The sequence below is a fragment of the Dendrobates tinctorius genome, unplaced genomic scaffold, assembly GCF_039654945.1.
Source record: "Dendrobates tinctorius isolate UK_male_01 unplaced genomic scaffold, ASM3965494v1 ptg000082l, whole genome shotgun sequence".
Classification (NCBI taxonomy): domain Eukaryota; kingdom Metazoa; phylum Chordata; class Amphibia; order Anura; family Dendrobatidae; genus Dendrobates; species Dendrobates tinctorius.
Window position 1 is genome coordinate 11503099 of NW_027361750.1, and position 27657 is coordinate 11530755.

The window sequence follows — 27657 nt, forward strand, 5'->3', positions numbered from 1 at the left end:
TAATTTTATTTAGGGCAGAGCAGCTTAGAGACACCCCCTAGAGAATCCTCTGAGCAATGCCCCCTTGGAAAAGACCATACAAAGTAGCATGAAATAAAAAGTGCATGTATCTTTGGAATCGTATGGTGGATTTAAAAGAAAACAAATATATGGCTCAGGAGAGCAGCAGGAGTAAAATAAGAGGAAAATATGGTCACTTGACCTGGTGAAAGGTCCTCGATAAGGAAGAGTAATCAACTCAATGTAAACGTCAAGTCCTAAAAAAAAAAAAAAGTCAAAGGAAGCCAAAATATGGAGCTACCTACTTGTGTTGTACATGTACGGCAGATGTTGGTAAGGTGTGAAACATCAAAAGATACTTAATTTTTTTAAGCTGGACAGCCCTCTTAAAGGGGTTGTCTGGTCTAAATTACTGTGCGACTGCAGACTTATGTTTCCCCCCACTGTGAGCTGCTAGGATTTGCCGGTTTCTGTTTAGAGCGAACAACCCCTTTAAGACTTTTGCTTACAATAGAACATATGGCTCATCGGGTTTTCTTATATTTCCATTAGCTGGAGAGACACACAAGAGATACTAATATGGACTGAACAAGACTTACCTTTTAACGGAGCGCAACTTTACTCTATTCATGTCTTTAAGGACATCCAACATGTTTGGCATTTCCGGCTTCTTTGGTGCGCTCTCAATCGTTGTCATTTCTGAGATGCTTTTCTTTCCTTTTCTCTCCTTAATGAGGTCAATAGCAGAGACACTCCGATGAAACCCAGGTGGAGGTGGTGGAGGCGGTGGTGGTGGGGGTGGTGGTGGACACACAGGAGAGGCTCCAGGAATAAAGGCAGTTGTAGGACTAGACACTACAAAATTCAAAAATGTATTTTCATTTCTAAGGATCGACTATGTAAGAACAAAATGCATTAGTGGAAATATCGGCATCTATTCAGTTGCATTGTCATTTTAGCAAAAGTGACTACATGTAGTGAAGATCTACTGATGGTCACGTTTGATCTGGTAGATGTGTTATCGAAATGTAACTTAAAGGGAATCTGTCACCCCATTTTTCGAGTATCAGCTGCCGGCACCGCCATCAGGGGCTTATCTACCTGATGTAACCTGAAGGATAAGAAAAAAAAAAAAAAAAAAAGAGATATACTCACCCAGGGGCGTTCCGGGTCCGGTTTTGGTCCGATGGGTGTCGCTTTTCGGTCCGGCGCCTCCCATCTTCTAACGGTGACGTCCTCTTCTTTGCTGCCTGTCGTGGTGCCTGCGCAGGAGCCACGACAGGCAGCAAAGAAGAGGACGTCACAATTGGAAGATGGGAGGCGCCAGACAGCAACACCCATCGGACCAAGACCGGACCAAGACTGGACCGCCCCCGGTGAGTATAATATAACTCATTTTTCAGGTTACATCGGGGGCTTATCTACAGCATTACAGAATGTGGTAGATAAGCCCCTGATGGCGGTGCCGGCAGCTGATACTCGAAAAATGGGGTGACAGATTCCCTTTAAAGACCACTCCCATTAACTGTTTTCATAGCTAAACCTGTGTAAATGTAATTGTAGTGACAGTGTGTAAATATGCGGTACTTCCAGACTGTTTTGTTTTTTAAATAGCGAAATCGCTGATCTAAAATAAATGTGTGACAGCCAGTCACAGACAGGTTGCAGAGATGTTTTTGGGAGCACAACTTTTCTGAGAACCACTTTAGCCCAGACCTAAAGATTGCAATAAAAGACAAAGTCCATGAGTGGTGTCATTTCCATAAGTTATAAAAAAAAGCCTGATGAAGTTTTTGAGACCCTCTTTCACCGACTCAATTTATTAATTAACTTTTACCTGCTGCCACATTCTGCTGCTCCTGGATAGTAACAATCTTGGCTATCTGGGCTCTCAAGTTGGCGAGTTCACTTTCCAGTGCACTGATCTTCTGCAGAGCTTCTTCATTGGCCGCTGGCTGAGGCTTCACCTCTGGTTCTTCTTTCAACAGAACAGGCAAGGATACTTGTCTCCGTAATGGTCTGTCAAAGTCAGCTATATCATCCTCTTGTGAGAGGTGTTGGTGCAAATTATTCTGTGTCCTGCAAGACAGTTCATGTAGAATTAGGGGAAATGCAGACTTATTAGTGCATTGCTCATTATACTTCTTCACCCAAAGCAGTAGACATGGTCCTTCCAGGACACCATGCGGAAGGCTACAGAGTCACACTACATTACACCTCACAGATGAGACACCACACTCCATGAGAACATCCAGCAGATCCAGTCAGGAAGGATTTTATGTGCAAAAGAAGGATTTTTGGTACTCACCGTAAAATCTCTTTCTTGGAGCCTTCATTGGGGACACAGGTTACCATGGGTGTATGCTGCTGCTGCTAGGAGGTTGACACTATGCAAAACAGGAAAAATAGCTCCTCCCCCGGAGGAAAACACCCACCGACCGGCACCAAGTACCTCAGTTGGTCAAAAAAGCAGTAGAAGTAACATGAACTCACAAATATGTACCAACCGAATAAGACGCTTGTAGGCCCAACACGATACAACTTAAACAGGGAGGGTGCTGTGCCCCCCAATGAAGGCTCCAAGAAAGAGATTTTACGGTGAGTACCAAAAATCCCTCTTTCTTTATCGCTTCATTGGGGGACACAGGTTACCGTGGGACTTCCCAAAGCAGTCCCAAGGGTGGGAAAATAACTTAGGCAACGTGAAGAAAGGACTTAGGTCGGTCGGTGCGCTACCACCGCCTACGGTACCTTTCTACCTAAACCTGCATCGGACGAGGCCTGGGTATGAACCCTGCAGGACCTCGCAAGGGTGTGCAGGGACGACCAGGTCGCGGTCCTGCATTATCTGTAATGTCAAAGCTTGGTGACAAACAGCCCAAGAATCCCCTACAGCTCGGGTGGAGTGGGCTATCACTCCCGGAAGGGGACGTTTCTCCTGAACACGTTAAGCTTCCAGTATCGCAGAACGAATGCAACAAGCAATTGTGGAATTGGAAGCTGGGAGCCCCTTCCGGCGACCTTTAGAGATAAGAAGTAGGAAGTCGGAAGAGACCACCTTGGGAAGGAAGAACCAAGTACGAGAAACAGGAAAAGGTGGCAAGCTCAGAAACTCTCCTAATGGACGCAATGGCAACTAGGAAGGTCACTTTCCATGAAAGGAGGGAAAGTGGAATGTTCTGAATGGGCTCGAATGGCGCGCTTTGGAGAGTGCTAAAGACGAGGTTAAGATGGAACAGATCTATCGGAGGATGGTGGGGAGGGGCCAAGCAGGCAACTACCTTGAGCAAGGCTTTAACCTGTGGCATAGATGTCAGTTCACTCTGGAAACAAATCGACAAAGCCGAGACCTGGCCCTGTAGGGTACTAAGGGACAGGTCTGAGTCTAGACCAGATTGAAGAAAGCCAAGAATGGATGAAAGGGAGAAAGACAAGACAAGTGGGAAAACGTTGTTGACGTCGCACCATCGGGAAAAAGCTTTCCATTACCTATGGTAAATGCGGGAGGAGGCTGGATTACTAGCTCTGATATGGTCTAAAGAACCTGGTGGGAAAACCCCGGATTCCCTCAGAACCGCACCTCAACTGCCATGTTGTGAAACTCATAGACTGAGAACTCTGGTGGTAGAGGGGACCTTACGAAGATCTGGATAGTCTGGAGACCTTAAGGAGGTGTCCGAGAGCATGCTCACCAGCTCCGCATACCAAGGTCGTCTTGGTCAGTCTGGTGCTATCAGAATGACTTGAAAGCCTTCTGATTTTTTTTTTTTATCATCACTCTTGAGATCCAGGTAAGTGGAAACAAATAAGGGGGTCGAAACTGGGACCACGGAATCACCAGTGCATCGCAATCAATGGCCAGAGGGTCCCTGGACCTAGCTACAAATCCAGGAACCTTGTGGTTCATTGGAGACTCCATGAGGTAGACATCCGGAGTACCCCAACGACGACAGATCGGGCTGAAGATCTTTCCATCCTACGATCACTCGCCTGATGCTAGGCCCTGGCAGCTTAGGAAGTTGGCCGCCCAATTTCCCACCCCCGGAATGGAACGGCTGAGCTGGTCGAGACGTAACGTTCTGACGAACGTAGGATCCTTGCCATTTCTGTCATTACCCGTTTGCTGCGAGATCCACCTCAGCGGGTTATGTACGCCACAGCTGTGGCTTTTTTCGAATGAATGCGGACTGGTTAGCACGCGAGAAGAGCCTGCCAGCTGAGGAGGGCAAGGAAGATCGTGCGTTTCTGCCCGGTTTCTAACTGGGGACCTTTCGCGTGTTAGGTGAATGTGATAACCACTATGCTACGGAAACTAGCATCTTTGATTTCCAGAAGAGCTGCTTGAGGGATTCAGCGCCCTTGTGCTGTTTTCCGATGGAAAACCGCTCCCCACCTGAAAGGACTGGTGTTTGGTGGGCAAGACTGAAAGAAGTGTCTCACTGGGGGATAGAAATTCTATCTTGTAACCGGAAGTGATGATTTCCCTTACCTAGGCGCCGTCGACAACCGACAGCCACTCGTCCCTGAAGGAAAGAAGTCTGCCTCCCACCCTGGAAAGACCTCCAGGTGGGGGAGATCCGACATTTGGAAGAGAATCTGTTGGAGCGGGAACCAGAGGGCTTGGGGGTCACTGCCCTTTGGTCTCCAGTGGGGCAAGGGTTTGAATGAAGGTCTCTTCCGCACTCCCGGAGGTAGAAGGGCGGTCCTGCCGTGAGGAACTTTCCAAAGAAAGGAAAGATCGAGAGAACCTCAACGGCCCGGGAGCCTTCCTGTTAAAAAAGGAGTTGGACCTGGCCTGAGGAAGAGAGGTACTCTTACCCCCCCCGTTGCTCTTGCGGAACACCCGGCTGCATCCACTGAGGCAGCTAGAAGGCATTTGGCGGCATGATCAATTTGGTCCGCTAATTCACCTAGCTCATCTTGAGGAGATGACGCTAAGATACCCTTACAAATTATCTTTGCCCAGGCTGAGATGGCTTTCGCCACCCAAGTTGAGGCGACGTTGGAACAGAGAGAGAGCGCCAATGGCTTCAAAAATAAATTTGGGAATTTTTAAAATTAGCGCGGCCAAAAATGGGGGGGGGCTCGCTGATAGAAGGCTACGGTACCAGCGCAGCTCTATGTGGAGTGTCCGTCTTCTTTCCGGTTTAAGTATAAGATGAGGAGGCATACCGCAGGGGCCCATGGGTGAAGAGGGTCGCTGGGAGACAAGATCCTCCTTCCCGCACTGTCCCTACAGTGCAGAAGACAGCATCATCCCCTTCAGAAAAGGGGGGTAGTCACCGCCGGTGACCACCGTCTTCCTCTCAGCCCTCTCCAGAGAGAGAGGGGTGAGGAGGGGAATCAGCAAGGACTAGCCAACGGTCATCGCCCACAAGCACCCGTGAGGGTGGTAGGGGATAGAGTCCTGCCTGCGGCCTGAGGGATGCGATGTGGGCGACACCACACTGCTACCTCAGCCGCATAATATGGGAAGGCAGGGTGAGAGATTACACCCTGTTTCCCCGAAGCTGTATCTGAAAGATAAATGGAAAAAGGTTAATAAAACACAGCAAAACCTGAAAGAAAAAATGGTTATCTGTGGATCTGGGAAGATCCAGGTCCGCCTCCTACAGACACTAAGCACAAACTGAGGTACTTGGTGCCGGTCGGTGGGTGTATACTGCCGGGGGAGGAGCTATTTTTCCTGTTTTGCATAGTGTCAGCCTCCTAGCAGCATACACCCATGGAAACCTGTGTCCCCCAATGAAGCGATAAAGAAAGAGGCTTTAAAGGGAATCTGTCACCAATTTAGACATAGATCAACTAAAACTATCATCTTATTCAGCGCCTGAGCTGCACTCCATGAATGCATTGGTTATACAACACCCGACTCCCGACTTTTGCCGGTGCATGCACACTTATGTTTTCGGCTCTGCCCGCAGTAGGGTAGAACATAGTATGTGAGAAAAACACTAGCTCACCCACGTCCTAGTTGGTTGGAGGCACGAGATCCATGGGGCAAGATGCAATCACATGTAGACAAAAAGAAAGGTTGAGCATAGTACGCAGGAGCGAGCAGCAATTTTACCCGGCAACTTGGATGATGCAGGAGGCGTCATCCCCATCAATCGAAGAAGGAGGATGGCAAGCAGCAGCCGGGATGGAGAGGCCAGAAGCCATGCCATCAGTCTGGACCGACCAGATTACCATACAGCGCAGAACTTCAAAAGGTTTTTGGGGGAGTCAGGGGGTTACATAAGCATTTATGGAATGCAGCACTGGGGCTGAATTAAGTGATCATTTTAGCTGATATATGGCAAAACTGGTGACTGGTTCCCATTAAGCGTCATGAGATTGAGAAAACTTGTGATGAATCAGAGCTGGACAGAATGCTGTGATGCAAGAGTCCTGCAGATAAGACCCCCGACAATCCCTGAAGGTATCAGCAGGGTGCTGTGCCCCCTCATCTGTATTCAGCTCTCCATGGAGATGTTAGTGGAGCAGTCTACAAACTCATATACTTTCTATGAATCTATACACAGCATAGCAGAACCATTCCCAACCAATGGGGCACAGAGGTGAGCGGATCGTGTCTGCATTTATATTTTAGCACTTGCCAGGGGTTTCAGCTGTTAGATTCCCATCAATGAAAGTTTCAGACATGTCACAAGGTCGTGTCAAAAGTTGGTGGAAAAAAATGCACACATTTTGCTTGACAGGTGTTCTGACAGCAAGAATAGCGTTTTAAATGAAGTGTCTTGGGAAACCGGTCATGTGTAAAAACGCTATTTAATCAGCAATAGCATCATAGGGACATGCATGATGCAGCTACACTCACTCCTGCTCCTGAGTGGCAGCTGTAAAATCACTCCCGCCACTTTGATAGCTCTCTCTACAGCGCATCTGTGCAGAGCGACTGGTCACAGGGTATTTGCGTTTTTCTGGACAAAGCTGAAACAGATTTTCAGCCATCACTTTCTCTTCAGAATACTCTGCTCCCTTCTGACTACATTTCCCATCAGCCATGTGCCGAGCTGCAAGCCAGCAGTGAGCACAACCCCCTATAACTGTGTCTAGTCACATTCCCAGTCCTCCTCCAGCCTCAGAATAACGCCCTGTCTAGGACAAAGCTGCAGGCAAGTCACTCATACAGTGCAGAAAAGTAACACAAAGCACCAGAACACCAGCCCTGCCAATATCATGTATCATGGGTATAAATATATGGGGAGAGTGAAAGAGAGATGTGTGTGTATTTATATATACACACACACACATCACGCAGGGTATCCAGCAGTGTGTGCACATGTACGTAGTATACATTCAGATACAAGTACAAGGGAGAGCTCTGAAGGGAAACATGTGTAGGGGGATGGCAGAGCTTTGTCTTTGCTCTGCTGAATAGAGCTCTGCCCACACGCTATGAAAGTCACATGACTGATGTCACGTCACATTCCACAGCCAAGAACTCCGGCATCATCTGACGTCTCAGGAAACAGAGGATTCTCAGCCAGAGATCATGTAACCGGCAGTGTAGCTCAGGTTACACTAGGATTTGGGAAGGCAAAGTATTTACAAAAGAGCTTATTAATGCCAGTTGGTTCAGGTGAAAGGGACTTAGAAAGTTGTAGACAATCCCTTTAAGTAAACAATAAAACTACAAATAAACAGGACAATCCAAAAATAAAGGGAGTTTACCATTTATCATAAGTCACCACTCACCTGAGTCTTGCAAATGCTTCTCCCTCTTCGTCAGCAATCCATCCTACATCAGCAAATGTGGCTATGGCTCCGCTTGGATTGCTGCCATTCACTGCTACAGGATATGGTATAAGCTGCAATAAAAGGAGATCTCTGTGAGGAGGATTAAGAAGTATGACACCTATGAGGATACAGTACTCCAGCACCACCCGTGTTCATGTGGATGCAATGATCAATGATTATCGGGAAACAAGGCGTTATTGTAAGTGCTGAATTCTCCTATATACCGAGTACGGCATGCAGTGGATGAATGTCACCACTTGTAAACCACCAGTGCTCGTCTCCGATTAGTGGAAGATCTTAATGTAAAAAAAATATAAAGAAGATGCGGAAATTTTCAGAATAACCTACAGGTTTTTAAAAGGCAAAAAAAAATAAAAGTGGTGACTAATTTGCTCACACCACAATAAACAGACAACACTGAAGGATATTGGCTAGTGGATCTAGAGAGGTGTCAAACCTTCCAAAATCTGATACAACCAAGCACGGAAGCCCAAATGATGGGGTCTATGTTGTATGAAACAAGCCATATGAAGGATTAGGTAAAACACCACACAATATCCACAGCACACCTGATGACTACCAGCACACACACACGCACATGCACGAGGACGCTGGGAACATGCAGCAGTCGCAGCACTGACCTACGGTGGCTCAGCGGCTCGCTCCTTCACAGAATAGAGGATGCAGTTGTAGAGAGAGACATAGGAGTTGTACAGGGTTTAGTGCCATATATATGTATACACAGTCATTTCATTCAACATTACACAACACATTTTTGTTTCCTTGCTCCCTATTTTTAGGGACCACAAACATCTAAAGTAAATTTGTAGAACGATATGTAGATTTCAACAAAAACGTTATACATGATCTGTTTACTGTGCTGCTATTTCGGCATAGAGTCTAAATTTATGGACTGTGTTTTCAAGGGCCAGTCTACTTCTTGTACTATGCAAAACACAAGCAGCAGAGACACCATCACATGTTTCTCAACGCAGGCAATGACTAGCCAGGTCTTTCCCCGGGAAGGAACAACCACGGGAAGGGCAGTCTCCAATGAAGGAAACCACCTATGCCAAAACATGGTATCCATCCACAGACAGCTGTTTCGGGGTATTGCCCCTCATCAGTGTGGATTAGGAAACTGGCCAGTAGGAGCAATACCTAGTAGAAGACTGTGAAAAATGAGGATGAATGAACTCATGGAGATCAACATCCAACACTGCGGAGACACCATCACATGTTTCTCAGCGCAGTGATTCTAGAGCAATGCCCCCATCCCTTATGGGAAATATGTAAAAACATGCAAAACACAAGCCGCTGAGACATAAGGGATGGGGGCATTGCTCTAGAATCACTGCGTTGAGAAACATGTGATGGTGTCTCCGCAGTGTTGGAAGTTGATCTCCATGATTCATTCATCCTCATTTTTCACATACTTCTTGGACTATATCAGATCAAGACTTTGCTGCACAACTGAAAATTTTAAAGCGAACCTCCAAACATCTAAACGATAAGGAAAGAGCCAGACGGCCATATAGCTAGACAGGGATCGCAACACAATGCTTGGACTCGCCGGCGGCTCTCCTGATCAGAGCGAGACAGCTTCATGTATTTCTATGCTGTCAATACTGTGTCAGGAGAGCTGCCGGCCAGTCTGAGCATTGCAATCCCCGTCTGAATTATATGGCCGTGTGACTCTTCTCTAATAGTGCAGGTTTGCTCTCAATTTCTTTTCTAAATTCATTCCATAGTGGATCGTGTCTAAAAAACAGCAGAGCCCGACTGATCTACGCTGCACACTGCTCATATCCAAGCACCAGAGATCCCATATCCAGCACCGTAGCGCCACATTACACCCTACTGGATATGAGAGCCTGGGATTCGAGGCAGGAAGCTCCATCTCCAAGTGCATAGATGTGAGCAGTTCACAGCACGACTGCAGCTGGACCATGCTAATATTTAGAGACGGGTGCCCCGATTTATCAAAAAAGGAATAATCGTTAGTATACTCATTTTAACCCCGCCACTCCATGTTGTTAATGATGACCTTTTGTGCTAATTGCACCTTGTCATAAGTTTTTCTCAGTTACATACTAAACATTAAAAAAGAGCAGGAGACCATTATTTGTGTCCACTGTCATGGGTTAATAATGAGTAGCTTTTACGCAAATTGAGACTATTTACAAATTGAGCCAATCCCCCTCCCCCTTATCCACTTTGGCTTGTGGATCATCAGAGATTGGGATGTTTTGTTTTGTTATTTTATAATCCAACTCTGACTTCTATTTCTCAACAACTTTATCCCTGACTTGTTTGGAGATCTCCTAAGTCTTCATGGTGTTGTTTGGTTAGTGCTGCCTCTTCCTTCATGGTGTTGTTTGGTTAGTGCTGCCTCTTCCTTCATGGTGTTGTTTGGTTAGTGCTGCCTCTTCCTTCATGGTGTCGTTTGGTTAGTGGTGCCTCTTCCTTCATGGTGTCGTTTGGTTAGCGGTGCCTCTTCCTTTATGGTGTCGTTTGGTTAGTGGTGCCTCTTCCTTCATGGTGTCGTTTGGTTAGCGGTGCCTCTTCCTTTATGGTGTCGTTTGGTTAGTGGTGCCTCTTCCTTCATGGTGTCGTTTGGTTAGTGGTGCCTCTTCCTTCATGGTGTCGTTTGGTTAGTGGTGCCTCTTCCTTCATGGTGTCGTTTGGTTAGTGGTGCCTCTTCCTTCATGGTGTTGTTTGGAGATCTCCTTGGTCTTCATGGTGTTGTTTGGTTAGTGGTGCCTCTTCCTTCATGGTGTCGTTTGGTTAGTGGTGCCTCTTCCTTCATGGTGTTGTTTGGAGATCTCCTTGGTCTTCATGGTGTTGTTTGGTTAGTGGTGCCTCTTCCTTCATGGTGTCGTTTGGTTAGTGGTGCCTCTTGGTTAGTGGTGCCTCTTCCTTCATGGTGTTGTTTGGAGATCTCCTTGGTCTTCATGGTGTTGTTTGGTTAGTGGTGCCTCTTCCTTCATGGTGTCGTTTGGTTAGTGGTGCCTCTTCCTTCATGGTGTCGTTTGGATCCGCCATTTTTTGCAGGATCCGTTTTTTTTGTCCCATAGACTTCCATTACGGTTACCGCGGATCCGTCAAAAAAACGGATCCGTTTTTTTAAAAACGGATCCGTTGGCATCCGTTTCCGTCAAAAAAACGGAAACGGATCCGTTTGGCGGACACAAAAACGGAAGTGTGAAACAGGCCTTACAAAAATATTTAAACACAGGTTGTAATATAAGAAAATAACCAAGGGGGTGAATACTTTTGCAAGCCACTGTAAACACTCCCACAGTGGTATATAACCGCTAACGAGAGCTGGGCACCTCTTCTGCAGGTTTATGCTGTATGTGCATGTGCAGCATTATATTCCTAAAGCATGTGCAGCCCTGGCGATGTTGGGCCAATAGCGTCAGGAATGATCAAGCTTTAGACCTTGCAGGTACCTCCATTATTTACCAGGCACAGCTCTGCACCTTTTGGAGTTGATGTGCCTGGTAGTACAGCACTCAGATACCAGATAAAGCCCTTCAATCAGCTGATCCACGCTGGAGGCAGACCACTTACCAGTCTGCAATTAATCGTCTATCTTAAGCAGGGTTCCCCAGCTCCAGTCCTCAAGGCCCCCCAACAGATCATGTTTTCAGGATTTCCTTAGTATTGCTCAGGTGATAATTGCTTCACCTGTATAATACAAAGGAAATCCTGAAAACATGACCTGTTGTTGGGCCTTGAGGACTAGAGTTGGGGAACCCTGATCTTAAGGATAGGACATCAATATCAAAGCCTAGAAAAGTCACTTTAATTCAGTGATTGCTCTGCTCCATGTACCTGCTGGTCATACATGGCCTATTGAATCCGACCTCCACCTCTCCAGTTCGGAAGAGCTCATTATGCCCCCACATTTTGTCACAGACCGTCTATGTCACTGTCCATCTCTCAAGTACTGGAAGTAAAAAATGAAGGTTCTTGTTGGATCACTGCGAGCAGAAATCTTGAGAAGTGTGTGAAAATTCTATAGGAAATTTACTGGAATACAGTCTTGTTAGTTATACATAATTAGACTTTGTGCAGCCTGATACGACCCTTTAATGGTTTAGCCGTGCATTATGTATTTACGGCCAGACTAGCGGATCAATCCAGCCATTATTGAGTGCCGTTATGACAGTGCACGGGGAACAGAAAGCGAATGTAGAACGAACCTAACAGAAATCACTGACATCATCATACACCTGCATTATAAAAACTACAGACAACTATCAGCATTTACTGGACGCCCGGTGACTTGGTCGCTCCAGAGTTTACGGACTATACATCTACTCAGTACGGAAAGGCCTCATACCTGGAAATGAACTCTCGGGGACTGTATGATGGGAAGGTTGGAGCCGATCTTTCGGACTATACTTCGAGATGAACCATAAGATTTTCCTGACCAAAGTGCCTGAAATAAAATACAACTACTTGAAAAACTGAAAACATATAGAAATGTTCTGAAGACATATGGAGCAATGTGGCCTGCTCCATTGGAATAAACACCCATTTTCTTCCTTGCCACATAAATTGGAGGTTCCTTTGATCAACAGCACATAACGCTCATGTTTTTAAAGCTTGTTCACAAAACCAGTTCCATTGCTTTGGTTGATAAAAGTTACAAACAGGTAAAAAAAAAAACAAAAGAAAAAAATCCAGCACATAGGTCAAGAATATAAACCAGGATATGATACATAATGCAGTTCATGACTCCCATCAAGGAGGTGCCTGATCAGAGACCACCCGGCTTCTAGCAGTGGTTACAGTGTGACATGGCGGCCAATTAGACGAGTGGCTTTACATGTAATCTAGAGCAGCTCCGGAATGTGATGTGTATGAGGTTTCTTCTATAAATTCAAATAAAAACTGAGGCATGCAGGTTGATTAAAAAAATACCCTGAAAACACATGTAACATAATTAAACCAAGTATGTCCTGCATGGGCGAGTCATCAATATAATAAATAGGGTATTCACATAACGCTGCATGATCCGGTCACCAGCCAGTATCTGGTGAAGTACTCAAAGTGCTATTGAGTTCATGCAGGGTGTGGAAACATATGATAGAAGGGACCACATTATGGGGCAAATTTAAATAGGGAGAACAGGGAATAGTTAGCTAGATTAGTGAGATGATAGGTTAGTCTAAAGAAATGTGTTTCTAGGACAAGCTTGAAACTGTGGGTACTGGGAATTATCTGCATTGTCATGAGTAGTTCATTACAGAAAACTGGTGCAGCATGAGAGAAGTCGTGCAGGTTCTGATTGTAGAGGATGTTAGTTTTAAGCCATCAGTGGAATGGAGAACACATGTAGGGTGGTACACACAAATGATGAAGAAGTCAGGCAGTGCAGAACTGTGGAGAGATTTGTGTATAGCTGTGAATTGTAAAAGAGACTCCTTACACCAGTGTAGGGCATGGAGAACAGAATGGGGCCTTCCAGTGTATAAAAATAAGGTCAACAAAATGTGTCTACAAGTAAAATGTAGGTGTGTCCAGAGGTGCCTGGGACAGAAAATAAGGGTATGTTCCATGTGGATCATATGCAGTGCATTTTCCAGGCCAATTAGGGTGGGTTCATAAGTTGCATCCATGGTGCATATTTTTGCTTTTTTTTTTTTTCAAAATAGAAAAAAAAAAAATCCATTGCAGCAGCAATATGTGAACCGACCCTTACAGTAGCAGCACTGCGAATATTTCAAGGAACTTCATTCAGAAAAAAATCTGCAGCGTAAACTGAGCGCTCATGCAGCATGTCAATTTATTCTGTCAATGTCACCACAAATTCGTAGTGGATTTTGCCACGGAGGAAATCCTGCAGCAGAGATGACCTGTGGAAACAGACCCTAAATCTTTTTCCTTAGAGTAATAGCCTGCGAGTGAGGAGACTTGGTAAATCTTACGTTACAACTTTTACATGGCCGGACTCTGGAGACATAAAACTGATCATCTACCTGGCTCAGCCAAGAAGCTCCGACCATAAAGAAAAAAAAAAATGCTGAAAATATAAATAAATGTCGTCACCTGTAGATTATTAGTGATGACATGAAAGACTAGGTCCAGTAGAGAGGGACTGCGCATGAAATGTTAGGCGAGCCCGGCATTCTTTAAAGGCAAGTTATGTCTTTACACCTCTGATAAAAGGGCTGTGGAGTCAGTAAGCCAAACATCCGACTCCTCAATTTCCATGACACCGAATCCAACTCCCTCATAACAGGGCTGTGGAGTCAGTAAGCCAAACCTCCGACTCCTCAATTTCCATGACACCGACTCCAACTCCGACTCCCTCATAACAGGGCTGTGGAGTCGGTAAGCCAAACCTCCGACTCCTCAGTTTCCATGACACCGACTCCAACTCCCTCATAACAGGGCTGTGGAGTCAGTAAGCTAATCCTCCGACTCCTCAATTTCCATGACACCGACTCCAACTCCGACTCCCTCATAACAGGGCTGGGGAGTCAGTAAGCCAAACCTCCGACTCCTCAATTTCCATGACACCGACTCCAACTCCGACTCCCTCATAACAGGGCTGTGGAGTCGGTAAGCCAAACCTCCGACTCCTCAGTTTCCATGACACCGACTCCAACTCCCTCATAACAGGGCTGTGGAGTCAGTAAGCTAATCCTCCGACTCCTCAATTTCCATGACACCGACTCCAACTCCGACTCCCTCATAACAGGGCTGGGGAGTCAGTAAGCCAAACCTCCGACTCCTCAATTTCCATGACACCGACTCCAACTCCCTCATAACAGGGCTGTGGAGTCATTAAGCCAAACCTCCGACTCCTCAATTTCCATGACACCGACTCCAACTCCGACTCCCTCATAACAGGGCTGTGGAGTCAGTAAGCCAAACCTCCGACTCCTCAATTTCCATGACACCGACTCCAACTCCGACTCCCTCATAACAGGGCTGTGGAGTCGGTAAGCCAAACCTCCGACTCCTCAATTTCCATGACACCGACTCCAACTCCCTCATAACAGGGCTGTGGAGTCGGTAAGCCAAACCTCCGACTCCAACTCCTCAATTTCCATGACACCGACTCCAACTCCCTCATAACAGGGCTGTGGAGTCGGTAAGCCAAACCTCCGACTCCAACTCCTCAATTTCCATGACACCGACTCCAACTCCCTCATAACAGGGCTGTGGAGTCGGTAAGCCAAACCTCCGACTCCAACTCCTCAATTTCCATGACACCGACTCCACCAAAATGGGCTCAGACTCTGACTCCATAGCCCTGTCTGATACTGTCACATTTATCCAACCATAGTAATAGAGCGCAGCAGTAACCATCCATTGGACAACCATAAGCATCTCACCACGGAACATACAAATGAGGGGGATATAATCTCCATATGTGATAGATCAATATTTATAAATGATAATCGATATGTACTACTGTGCATTATTGGTCAGTTACGATGGGCACTTTATACTCATTAGTGCATGATCACACCGTACGTAACAGTAATTGCTATATTTTCGACACAGTAATCTCTTTAATTCTTTATTGCAATACTCATTGGATTTTCAGTAAAGTATGATGGCATTGTAAATCAGCTGTCAAACAAGATGTAGCTCATCTACATGAAACACAGGTTAGTGACGTGATGGCACAACTTACCGATTCCATGTTGTGGGTTACTTGCTGTAGAACCATCCTAACCAGACGTAAAAGCCAGTGCAGCATCGGACAGCACTAAATCTTTCCCCAAAGAGCCCGGTATACGCAGACGGGAAGTGTTAGGAAGCTGCTGGTCCATGGTAACACTGGAAAGAGAAATGTAAACTGTAAATCTGCAGGCCCTATAAGGAGAGCAGTGCTGCTTATAACACCCAGAAGAAACACCACGGGAGATCACATTAACAACTATTGTTAGGATTAGTTCATAAAGGTGCACGCTGTAAAATGGCGATGTCTAGCTCATTGCTGGAGAGGCTACGGTCACATATTTTCAGGTCATGCAGGAAATAAATAATAGACCAACAGATTTACTGGGAAGAATGTATCATTACCTTTTCTATTTGACTATATATACCTCCAAACTGACATGTACACTGATGCCCCTCCTCAATGACCAGGCTAGGTGTTAGGTCCTGCAATTCAGAATGCTCCTGTTTATTTTAACATGTAGTGTTCTCAGGAACAGAGAAAACGGTGAAAGAACTGCAATTTGGCCATCGTTTTCTGTTACAGCGTCCCAACATGATTCAAGTCAGTACGATTACAGCAATGCCAAATTTATATAACTTGTTTTGCATTAAATGCTACTGCCGAAGAGGTAAAATAGCAGAGATCTGAGCTAGCTCTGATCACTGCTGATAGAGCCATATGTAAGCTTTATAACACAGCCAGCACCCGCCATAGAATCGCTCGGGCCACCCTCCATACACGTGCACTCATCATCTCCCATACATGTACAGCAGGTGTTGGGAAGAGGCAAAACACAAAAAATATGACCGTATTTTGTGATTAATGCCTTGTCCAGAGCGGCATTTTAATTGTGGAGCTCAAGTTTTAACAGGATACGCTCTCCGTAAATAATAACCATACCTCAACCAGATTCGGTGCACTCTGGGCACACATTCAGCAACGCATTTCTGTGTTCTCACAATCCCTAAAAAAGAAAAATACATAATAAAGTATGTGAACTATAAATAACTTAGCTATAATGTATATTTGGTTGAGACAGGTTAAACTTGATTGCCTGGGTCAATTTTCAACCTATGTAACTATATTAAAAGTAATTGTATAGCATAGACATATTGATGCACAATTATGCAAGGAAACAAATTTTTTTTTAACAATGGAAAAGGTCAAAATGGAAAAAAAATATCTTTCATCTGTAGTAATTAAAGCTTTTATGAATAACGAAGCGTTAGATGATTACATGGCCGAAAATGTACATTTAATTTACAGGATTTATAGCATGATGTCATATATCAGGAGTAGAAGCAAGGTACAGTGATAATAAAATATAACTTTTAATCTAGTTATTATCAATGCCTAAAAATGGACAACACTTGTACATGAAACACATATAGATGTGGAGTAGTGCAAGGATATATCTCACAAACTGTTTAATTAAATGTATAGTTAGTGCACTGTTAACCACAATGAGGCAGGTAGACGACTGGGCCTAGCGTACATCATGATAAGGCGTTGGTAGGTCAAGTAACTGCCTCAAAAAAAAAAAGAAAAGAAATAAATGTGTAAAAAATGAACACTAAGAATGAAGGTGGAGCACCTCTAAAATAGTCATGGAGGGTATATACTTGTATATAGGTATTGTGCACTATTAGTTCAAAGGTGCACCAACACCACCAAAATAATACACAGATCCAACAATACCACCCTTATAGTGGATCAGAATTATTTATGTAATGGGGTGGAGTACCACTAACATAAACATGAGAATGGTGCTAGAAAGTATGCACTTGTCTGTATGTAGTGTGCACCGAGTACCAAACAGTGCAAACACTAACCAAACAGGGGCAATTAATACAGGTAATGCAGAGTAAGAGGCTTCTTAAAGAAAAAAAGCTTACAGGTCTGTGAGAGACAATTCTTGCTGGTTGGTAGATGATCAAATACTTATTTCGTGCAACAAAATGCAAATTAATTACCATATGTAAAAATCATAAAATTTGATTTTGTTTTTAGATTCTGTCTCTCACAGTTGAAATGTACGGTACCACGGTAAAAGTTACAGACCTCGCCATTGTTTGTAGGTGTTAAAACTTGCAAAATCGGCAGTGTATCAAATACTCAGACAGTACTCGGAAGCCATTCTAGTGTTGCCCAATTTTCATGTTTAATGGAACCTGTCAGCAGTTTTCGCTGACATAAGAAGCGGCCACTGCCTTGCAGGGTTTATCTACAGCATTCTATAATGCTGTAGATAAGCCCCGGTCCGACCTGAAAGTTAAGAAAAATAAGTTTTATTATACTCACCGGGGGGGGGGGGGGGGGCAGTCCGGTCCGATGGGTGTTGCGGGTCTGCATCTAGCGCCTCCCATCTTCTTGCGATGCTGACCTCCTGCTTGATTCACAGCTCTACGGCATCGGCTCCTGCGCAGGCATACTTATCTGCCCTGTTGAGGTCAGAGCAAATTCCTGCAGTGTGCAGGCGCTAGGCCTCTCTGATCTTTCCCAGGGCCTGCGCACTGCGGGACTTTGCTCAACAGGGCAGATAAGTGCACCTGCGCAGGGGCGGGATGCCGGGGAGCGATGAAGCAACAGGAGGGCGGCAGCGCAAAAAGATGGGAGGTGCCGGACCCGGGCCTGCAACACCCATCGGACCGGACCGCCCCCCGGGTGAGTATAATAAAAGTTATTTTTCTTATCTTGCAGGTTGGATCGGGGGCTTATCTATAGTATTACAGAATACTGTAGGTAAGCCCTGAAAGGCAGTGGCCGCATCTTATAGTGGCCAAAACGGGTGACAGGTTCCCTTTAATAGGAGAAGTTGAGAAACCTTCATGTACATAAAAAAAATAAATAAAAACGATGAAACGCTGATGACAAAAACTGACACACTGATGAAAATCTGATCCAAAGCACTAATGAAAATGGGCTTTAGTCAAATTTTAACCCCACAGAGAACCAAATTACTAATTCAGTTCAATCATAAAAAATTTTAAAAAAAAATCTTGACACCTTTTTTCTTTTAAATAGAAGAGTTTTTATGTAGGAGGCCCATGATGTCTGAGATTCAAAGGGGTTGTATTATTGCAACAGTAATTCTCATAAAGGACAGAAACATCTGTTGACTTGCCGTCACGCGATTATTTTAGAGCTGCGATTTTGCTATACTTAAAACAGTCAAGTTGAAGTCTATGACAAGTGACCAGTGAGAAACTAACAACAGAAACTTCAACATATTCGGAAATGTTTGCGCCTGGTGCAGGATGGCGCAGGCCCAACTCGAGACCAAGACCATAGAAATTCATGACATCCACTGTTGCTATTGTCGTGTGGTTGCCAGCCAATGTTACTTGCACCTTATGGTTTCAGTGTCGCACGACACATTTATCCATATAGCTCTGACATCATGTCATCAGGAGCACAGAACGTTCCTGCCTCCTGGATTCCTGCTCACCAGGAGAATGGCGTGCTCCTGATTAGCTGATCATTTGGGCAGAAACTTGGTTGCATGACAGGCCCATATAGCGTGCTTTCTGATGCTGCTAACAAATGCACCTCTGCCTCTGGCAGCACTGAAGGGTCGCAGGTGACTGACGCTGGACAGAGCAGCGATCTTACAAGCGCTGCGCTCCTTGCCTACTAGACCGGCCACCGCTAACAAACTGCAGAGTGACTACAACCTGGCTAACAAGCTCTACGCATTAAAATGAAAATTCCCTCCATTCTTAACCATAGGGAGGATTTTTAATAACAGTAAATTGAAAATTTCCTTGTTCTTACAAGTACTTTGCAGATTTACAAATACGTAAAAGTTCTGCCACTCCATAGACGGGAATCAGATCTTATGCTCCGTACATTAGGGGAGCCAGTGATAGCCATCTGTAAAAGTAGCTACTAAGATCTTTTGTTTACACATCTACACTTTATTTAGTTTTCGACAGAACAAACACCTCAGTGTCATTCTCAACCACAGCGATCACTGGGTATGACACGTGCGGTTTTGGTTAGGTCAATAATTAAGAGAAAAAAATTAAGAAATGTTAAAGGCACGTACAAGGAAATACAATAATGCACAGACTGATACTAAACACAAGATTCTTCACAGCATACATGAAAATGAACTTAAAGGGTTATTCCCAAAGTAGCAAGTTACACTTCTCCAAAAGATAGGGGATAATCAGCTGATTGATGGTGGTCAGAAGGCAGGGATCCCCAGGTATCCTGATAATAGGCCTGTCTTGAATGGAACAGAGGTCCGGCATGTTCAAAAACGTTCAGATGCAAAGGACCCTAAACAGTTAAACTCCTATGTCTAACACACTAATTGAGAACCAGGAGGGCTGATTGCCATTATTGCTTAATTGGGATTTATGCCCAGATGCAAGATGTATAAGATTTTAACTAGAGGCAATTAATAAAAAAGTTTTACCTGTGAAGTAAGTTGCTATAGTAGAGAATATGAAGATCGCAACCTTCTGCCCCATAGTGACTTACTTCATAGGTCAAACTTTTTATTAACTGCCAGCAGTATGTTAAAAATTACAAAAAGGAAAATGGGTTGATGCAAAAGTTTGGGCACCCTTGGAGATTTGTGTGCTCAGATAATTTTGCCAAGGTTTCAGACCTTAATTAGCCTGTTAGGGTTGTGACATGCTCACTATCATCGTTAGGAAAGGCCAGGTCATGCAAATTTCACAGTTTATAAAAACCCAGCCTCCTTTCACCTTGTGCCAAATAACAGCAGCCATGGATTCTTCTAAGCAGCTGCCTAGCTCTCGAAAAATGAAAATGGTGGAGGAGCACAAAGCAGGAGAAGGCTATAACAAGATCGCAAAACGTTTCCAAAAAGCCCTTTCCTCAGTGCGAAATGTAATTAAGAAATGGTAGTTAATAGGAACAGTGGAGATCAAGATAAGGCCTGGAAGACCAAGCAAAATTTTAGTGAGAGCTGCTTGTATGATTGCTAGAGAGGCAAATCAGAACCCCTGCTTGATTGCAAAAGACCTTCAGAAAGATTTAGCAGATTATGGGGTTGAGGTATACTGTTGTACTGTTCAGAGACACCTAAACAAATATGGCCTTAATCAAAAAGTCATCAGAAGAAAACTTCTCCTGTGTCCTCATCATAAAATTCAGCATCAAAACTATGAAAACGAACATCTAAACAAGCTGATGCATTTTGGAAACAAGTCCTGCGGCCTAATGAGTTTAAAATATAACTTTTTGGCCACATTAATCAAAGGTATACAGCTCTGGCAAAAATTGAGAGTCTACAGCAAAATGTTCAGTTTGTCTGATTTTTCTCTTTATAGGTATATTTTTGAGTAAAATTTAAATTGCTCTTTAATTCTATAAACTACTGACAACATGTCTTCGAATTTCCAAGCACTAAATTTTGTATTTATTTTCAGAAAATGGGAGATGGTCAACAGAACAAAAAATTCAGTGCTAGCAGACCTTAAATAATGTTAAGAAAACAAGCTCAGAATCATTTAGAGATTAATACTAATGTTTTAATTCAGGAAGAGTTCAGAAATCAATATTTTGTGAAATAAACATGATTTCATGTGTCTTGGCATGCTTTCCACCAGTCTTTCACACTGCTTTTGGGTGACCTTTTCCCACTCTTGGCACAAAAATTTAAAGGGAGTCTTAATATATGTGCAGTGCAGTCATTTTCGCCCTCTGCCGGTCTGTAGCTTTGTTGTCCCTAATGTCTGCTGCTTGACCTTGTTGTAATGGACTGCTGTCTTAGAAATTTTAAGGATGGAGGCAACATGATGCTCACTGCATCCCTCTGCTAGTAAAGCCAGAATTGAGCCCTTCCTTTCCCTACTCAAGACTTTTCTTTTCAACTCCTTTGACATGGTTAAAAGTTATTTTTTCATTCCTACTACTTTTGGGATATTACTAGCACTTGTTTTGCCATCCAGCTTGTCCTATTGTAAGAGGATTGTGAACACCACAGCAGGGCTTTTTTATACATTCCTTCGTCAAGTAAGATTTGGTTCCAGTGATCACCTAATCAGAAGCACATTAAGTAGAATGAGGTGTACTCTGGTTGGAATTCAACTGACACTGTAATGGAATGGCTGTCAGACATGTAGAGAAGATGATTTTTATAAAACTGTGCAGTGGTCTCTTAATTTTTGCCAGAGCTGTATGTGGAGAAAATGAGCACAGAATTTCAGGAAAAGAACTTTCCAACCATTTAGAATGGGAGTGGATCAATCATGCTTTGGATTTGTGATGAAGCCAAAAGCACAGGGAACATTTCACAGGTAGAGGGAAGAATAGATTCAATGAAATATCAATTCCAATTCTTGATGCAAACATATCATCTGTAAAAAAAAGCTGAAGTAGAAAAGAGGATGGCTTCTACAAATTGATAATGATTCTAAGCTCACAGCAAAATCCACAATACACTACCTCAAAGGGCGCTAGCTGAAGTTTTTACAATGACTCTCACAGTCCCCTGATCTGAACATCATTGAAAATACATCATTAAAAATCTGTGGCTAAACCTCAAAATAACACTGCATGCAACACGACCCAGGTATCTCAAAGAACTGGAAGAATTTTCCATGGACGAATGGATAAAAATCCCTCAAACAAGAATTGAAAGAGTGGCTGATTACAAGTGTTTATGAGCTGTGATACTTGCAAAAGGGGGTGCTACTGGGTACTAACCATGCAGGGTGCCCAAACTTTTGTATCTGAGGATTTTCATTTTTGTAATTTTTAAAATATAAAAGATTATTTTTTTCCCTAAAATACAAAGGAAGTGTGTAATCTTTAACTTTAGGCCTTTTAGAGATCATTTCATCTTAAAGTCGCTTAACTGTTCACAATAACAGGAATTTTGCACATTCTTTTACATGTCACTGTATGTGACATATCTATGAATTATGACTGTAAAAAACTACACTGAAAACCCTCAGTGACTGGGGCTCTGTATATGATGAATCCGGCAGGGCGTATGAGGAAACTATTATGACTCACAGGGGTGTAGACTCTTTCTCCAATAACTAGTTTAGAAAGAGACCGCTCATCTTCTGCCGCGTTCAGCCTCACAGTGGCGTTTACATGACCTTGCAGCATTAAGTAACCGCAAATCAGTAAATACTGACATATCGGCAGTCATTTAATAGCCTGTTCACACAAGCAGATCGCGATTCAGAGGTGATCTGTAGTAGAAGGCTCTCTGTGGACAGGCTGCCATTGTTCTTAGTGATGCAAGTCTGGTTTGGAGCCTACAGACTGTGAATGTGCAACACGCTCGTTCTTCGAGGTGATCAGCCTGTTACACTGCAAGATTGTCATGAAACCAGCGTTCCTAGGGATCACGCACAGTAAAGTGGCACGGCAACATGTTGCACAGGTATTCTGACCACAGGAATATGACAGAAACAAAACATTGGCCTGGATTCATCAAGATTTGCGTGTTGCAGACCAGTCTTCTTGACGTTTCCGCTGGCATAAGACGTATCAAATTTATTAATAGGCGCTCATTCTCTTAATTAATGCATCTTTCAGCCACGATGTACCACCGCTAGAAAGGTAACACTCAAGCCAGTGAATGGGGCACATTTCTGGCGTAAATTCTGATGAAATTGTCAAGTCCTGATCGTCCAGCCTGAGGTTCACTCACTTTGCTAAAAGCTGGTGCAGCTTGCCAGAACTGGCATAACACATAGCATTAAGCAAAAATTGTGCAACTTTTCAAACCAGAATATGAGCGAAAACTGCTTTATGAATCGGGGCCTTTGTACGATATCCACGACAGAGAGGAACAGCAAGAAGCCCAGAAAGAACAGCTTCCGGCACGCCAGTGAGCAGCGAAGGGTTACCAGCACACACATCCAGAGCTCTCCATATGAGGCTGATGAAAAAAGACGAATACTGCCAGGATGGAGCCAGCCAGTGACTGAAGGGAGTCTGTGGCTCATAATAGTGCATGGCGCTGCTGGAATCCTGTTTTCCAGGAACTATGGCAGAAAACCAGTGCTCAGCCAAGAACACAGCAGGTGTGAACTTCGCCTTACCAAAAACTGAACCTCGTCTGAAAGTATCTACTGCTCAGTTACTAAAAAGTCCAAAGGGCTCCTATAGTTTACTGTATTTTGTTCACCCCCCACCGATGTGACTAGTCTCACCTCACTAATCAGCTGCATGGTGCAATGCACTATCATTAGCATTTGGCCCATGGCGACATGTCATACACTATGTGCACATCCTGACACACCTGGTCACTGTTAGCGCTTGTGCACATGGCCGTATTTTCTATCCCAGTGTGATCCTCTAAAACATTGTATCGCATTTGGACCAATTTTATTTTGTGGGGTCGTGCATATGTCAGATTTTTTTCCTCGGACCGAATTGAATCAGATATTCAGCTATGCATGTCAGTGAGTCTGTGGAAACCATCAGACTGCACTTGGATGACATTTGAGTGCAATTCAATTTCCAAGGACCCAATGAATGGAGCGTATGGAGAAATGTTTTCCTCCATCTTTCCCTCATCTGAGATAATCAGATCACACTCTGTGATTTGCATAATCGACCAGACTCTCGGATGAGAGAATATAGCGTTGTCTGCTCCGAGCCTAAGGCCTGTTTCACACTTCAGTTTTTTGTGTCAGTCAAAATCCAACAAAAAGGCGGAAAGCGGATCCGTTCCTAACTGATGTGAACAGAAGCCACCGGATCCGTTTTTTTGATGGATCCGCCGAATAAAGAATTTTAAAGGAACCGCTGCCCGGGAGAGAGAGAATTTTTTTGGTCCGCCAAAAAGGATTTCAGGGTTAAATTCCTGGCTGACTTCTTTTCTCTGGACATGCGCACTGTAAAATGCGGATCCTGCAGCAAAAAAAAACGTTGCAGGGTCCGTCCAGGCATGTTGGCGGATGCAAAAAATTTGGAGGATCCGCAAAAAAACGGATCCAACGGATGGCCATCCGTCAAGATCCGCCGGTAATGCAACTCAATGGGGAAAAAAACGGATCAGCCGAAAAAAATGGCAGATCCGTTTTTTTGAAAAACTGGCGGATTTTGACTGATGGTCAAAAACGGAAGTGTGAAACAGGCCTAAAGTGGCGTCATTTAGTAAGTTTTGTGATATCACTGTAAAAAATTAATGCTTCTAGAAAAACTTGATCCATCCTACGAGGGGAAGACAGCCGGAATTCCAGGCATGTTGCATATACAACTCACGAGACAAGAACATACCTGACCAGACAGACATTACAATGCTACATGACACAGTGACAGAACCAGGACTACGTACAGCTTGCTAAAAGGACAACTAATCGCATCAGAAGAAGAGATTTGTTTTAAGAATATTCTCCTGCTTTTACCTGATGAGTTCCTGTTTCTGTGCTGTTAATACTGGTGTGTGACAGCAGCCAAAGTCTGCACGGTGGGGCAATAATGTCAGCCACATTCCCCCTCCTGCTGTGCATTGCCGTATATAGGACTGGTAACCTGCTCTCTATAAAACCATTCACAGTAGATGAGCGTCAGCCAAATTCAACGTTTTCGGTAGAACTGACCACCCATCCAGCGGCAGTAACAGCCCTCCCAAAGGCAGATGTGAGAAAGAAGGGTTAGACATATTGGATGGAAATAGGCCACGGGTTTCTCCCACTACTGAGTGCACATGTACGAATGTGCAGGTGGAGAAAGAGGGGGCATCTACATTATATGGCGGCTTTTGGTTTACATCTTTGCTACAGAATTGATTATACCCAACAGGAAAAAAGATCTATATGTTTTGGTTAAAATGAAAAATAGTTCGGCAAAACCCAACAGACCGTACTGTAAGGCTGTGTGCACACGCTGCAGATTCTGCTGCATTGTACAGTACCATTAAAATCAATGCAAAATGAAAACCGCTGTGCAGACAGTGCAAATTTTTCCACGCGGATTTGCTGCGGTTTCAAATCCACAGTATGTCAATTCTTTGTGCGGATTCCGCTGCGGTGTGGCACCTGCTCCATGACAGCTGTCAAACCGCAGGGGAAACCCGCAGGCTAAACCGCAGAAAAACTGCGGATTTACTTGCAGTTTTTGATAAATCCGCAGGACAATCCGCAGTGTGTGCACACAGCCTAAGTCACTGGGCTCTGGTAGTATCCGCTGTGTTGCAGATCCATTTTTATGATGTAACAACTAATATAAAACATTACTAAAAATGACAATAATGTTGTCCACGCTGAATCTTTTTCGTTAGGAGTCCCCTGGCAATAAGCTACTCATTGGATGCCCCCATCTAGCTGTATACCCTTGAAATGCCATCAAAGGGAAGATTAAACACAAGTAACCCACTGATATGCCAGGAAAACTGAAGTCTACGGGCCCTGGCATACACATTAGACCAGAGGATCTTAATCTTAAGTCCTCGCGGCCCCCCAAACAGAGGAGTTTCCAGGTTTCCCCCAGCAATGCACGGTGCAGGTGCTGGCTGCCATTTTTCCTCTGTCTACAGAATCTATCACTTTCAGTTCCCAAATAATTGCCAATCCACTACCCGCGCCTCAACCCCAGGAAGGCGGTACTGACAGGCGACTGCGCGCTCTCCTGGGAGTTTTCCTCTAATATTACTGCAAACGTAAACAAGAGAGCACAAGCGTACAAAGGCGAGAAAAAACAGCTAATAAAACGTCAGTCAGGACGGCCATGACACACTGGTTTCACAATAGCAGACAGGGTGGGACAGAGCTAGGGATGAACGCCGCGATGGCTACAGTGCAGAACAAGCAGAATATCTGCTGCAGGAAAACAAGAGACTGAACAACTCCCAGATCAACATAAAAGTTACAGAATATAATAAATGCGGCAGAATCTAAGGGCTCATGCAGATGATGCAGATGGCCACGGGTCTCCCAACCGGAGCATGACAGCGTCACATGTACCTATGGGGCAGTCAGGCTCGTCCGGGTGATCAGACAGGGCCACAGATGGTGTCCTGGCTCCCACCGCTGAGCGGCGCTGCCCCAGGACGGCACGTGCCTTGTACTTCTGACCGGCCATAAAGAACCGCGGAGGCATCAGGGCCGGATCTACTGGAGTAAGGTTTCGTTTCTACAGCAGTTTTTATTTCTGATCTTATGGAGGAAAGAACAACGTTTCGTTATACATTAGAGGAAGCTTTACGTTTCCTTTTTTGTTTGGGTCCGTTCTGTCGGTGCTCCAGATCTGGACAATAAAAAGTAGTCTGCAAAAATGTTATTTAAATATATGCACATATGCAAATGGCTACAGATACGGAACCGGTGAAAAATACGAGAACTTCCATTTCTATTCTGTGTCCAATTGTGTTTTGCTTGTTTTCAACCTTTACGGAGGCGTGGGCTGGGATGAACGATAGGCGCAAAAAGATGGAAAACTGATCTATGGGACGGATGGAAAGAGCGGCCAGAAGGCAACGGACAGGATGTCTGCGGGGCAAACAGCGCACAGGGGCAAGATCTCCCAGAGGAAACAACAACCGCCCCACGGACACATACTGGGGCACAGTCCGGCACCATCTACTGCTACATACAGTGAAAGGGGTCTAGTAGAGCACATCTGTAGAACTACAAGTGCCATCATGCCAGCTCCTCCTCCACATCTGCACTTAGTCCATGTCATGCGCAGTACGCCTGCAGGCCTGGAGAGGGCGCCCTGTCCATGCCCCCAGCTACAGGCAGTAGGGGGCTAAGGGCCCCTCTGTTTGACAAGACAGCGGGGCCCGGTGTCCAGCCGCCAGACTCTGTGACCTTGACTCCAGCTGTGAGAGTTGGCGCCATTCACACTGCGCTGACTCCGGCCATGAGCCGCACTCGCACGTACCTGCCGCCGGTTCAGTCTCTCACATACGGTGCGTCCCGGTGACAGCACGGACCCCGGTCTCAGCTTCAGCGGCGGCAACTTCTCTCTACGTCACCAACGTGACTCCACACTGCTGCCGGTGACTGATCTGCCAGCACTACGATGCCTTAGATCCCTCTGAGCCGCCCACACTAAACATGGCGGCTGGTGACAGCGCTGTCTGTGTGCTGGCCAATCACAGCGTGCGTTTAGAACGAGGCTGATGATTGGAGCGTTGGACGGGGTTTAGCCAATTCCAGGGTCACGTTGCGGAAGGTGAGACCGCGGCTGGACGATAGAGGCCCGGACGTGGAGTCGGTGAGTGATACGGTGTTTGGTGTTCACCCGTGTGGGAAGGTTATAAACATGGCGTGCGG

The 27657-nt window shown here is 44.8% G+C and overlaps 2 protein-coding genes across 2 annotated transcripts in view; one reads left to right on the forward strand and one right to left on the reverse strand.

Moving 5' to 3' along the window:
* Positions 1–27405, reverse strand: part of MTFR1 (mitochondrial fission regulator 1) — a 42327-nt gene extending 14922 nt beyond the window's left edge. The window contains exons 1-7 of the mRNA XM_073583919.1: positions 27263–27405; positions 16337–16400; positions 15407–15552; positions 12095–12193; positions 7702–7814; positions 1838–2079; positions 600–855 (exon numbers count right to left, since the gene is read on the reverse strand). Coding sequence (XP_073440020.1) covers positions 600–855; positions 1838–2079; positions 7702–7814; positions 12095–12193; positions 15407–15472 — 776 coding nt within the window. The 5' untranslated portion in view covers positions 15473–15552; positions 16337–16400; positions 27263–27405. The remainder of the gene's footprint in view (positions 1–599; positions 856–1837; positions 2080–7701; positions 7815–12094; positions 12194–15406; positions 15553–16336; positions 16401–27262) is intronic.
* Positions 27406–27459: 54 nt separating this feature from the next.
* Positions 27460–27657, forward strand: part of ARMC1 (armadillo repeat containing 1) — a 41505-nt gene continuing 41307 nt past the window's right edge. Inside the window, exon 1 of the mRNA XM_073583921.1 lies at positions 27460–27598. The gene's annotated coding sequence lies outside the window, so the exon portion shown is untranslated. The remainder of the gene's footprint in view (positions 27599–27657) is intronic.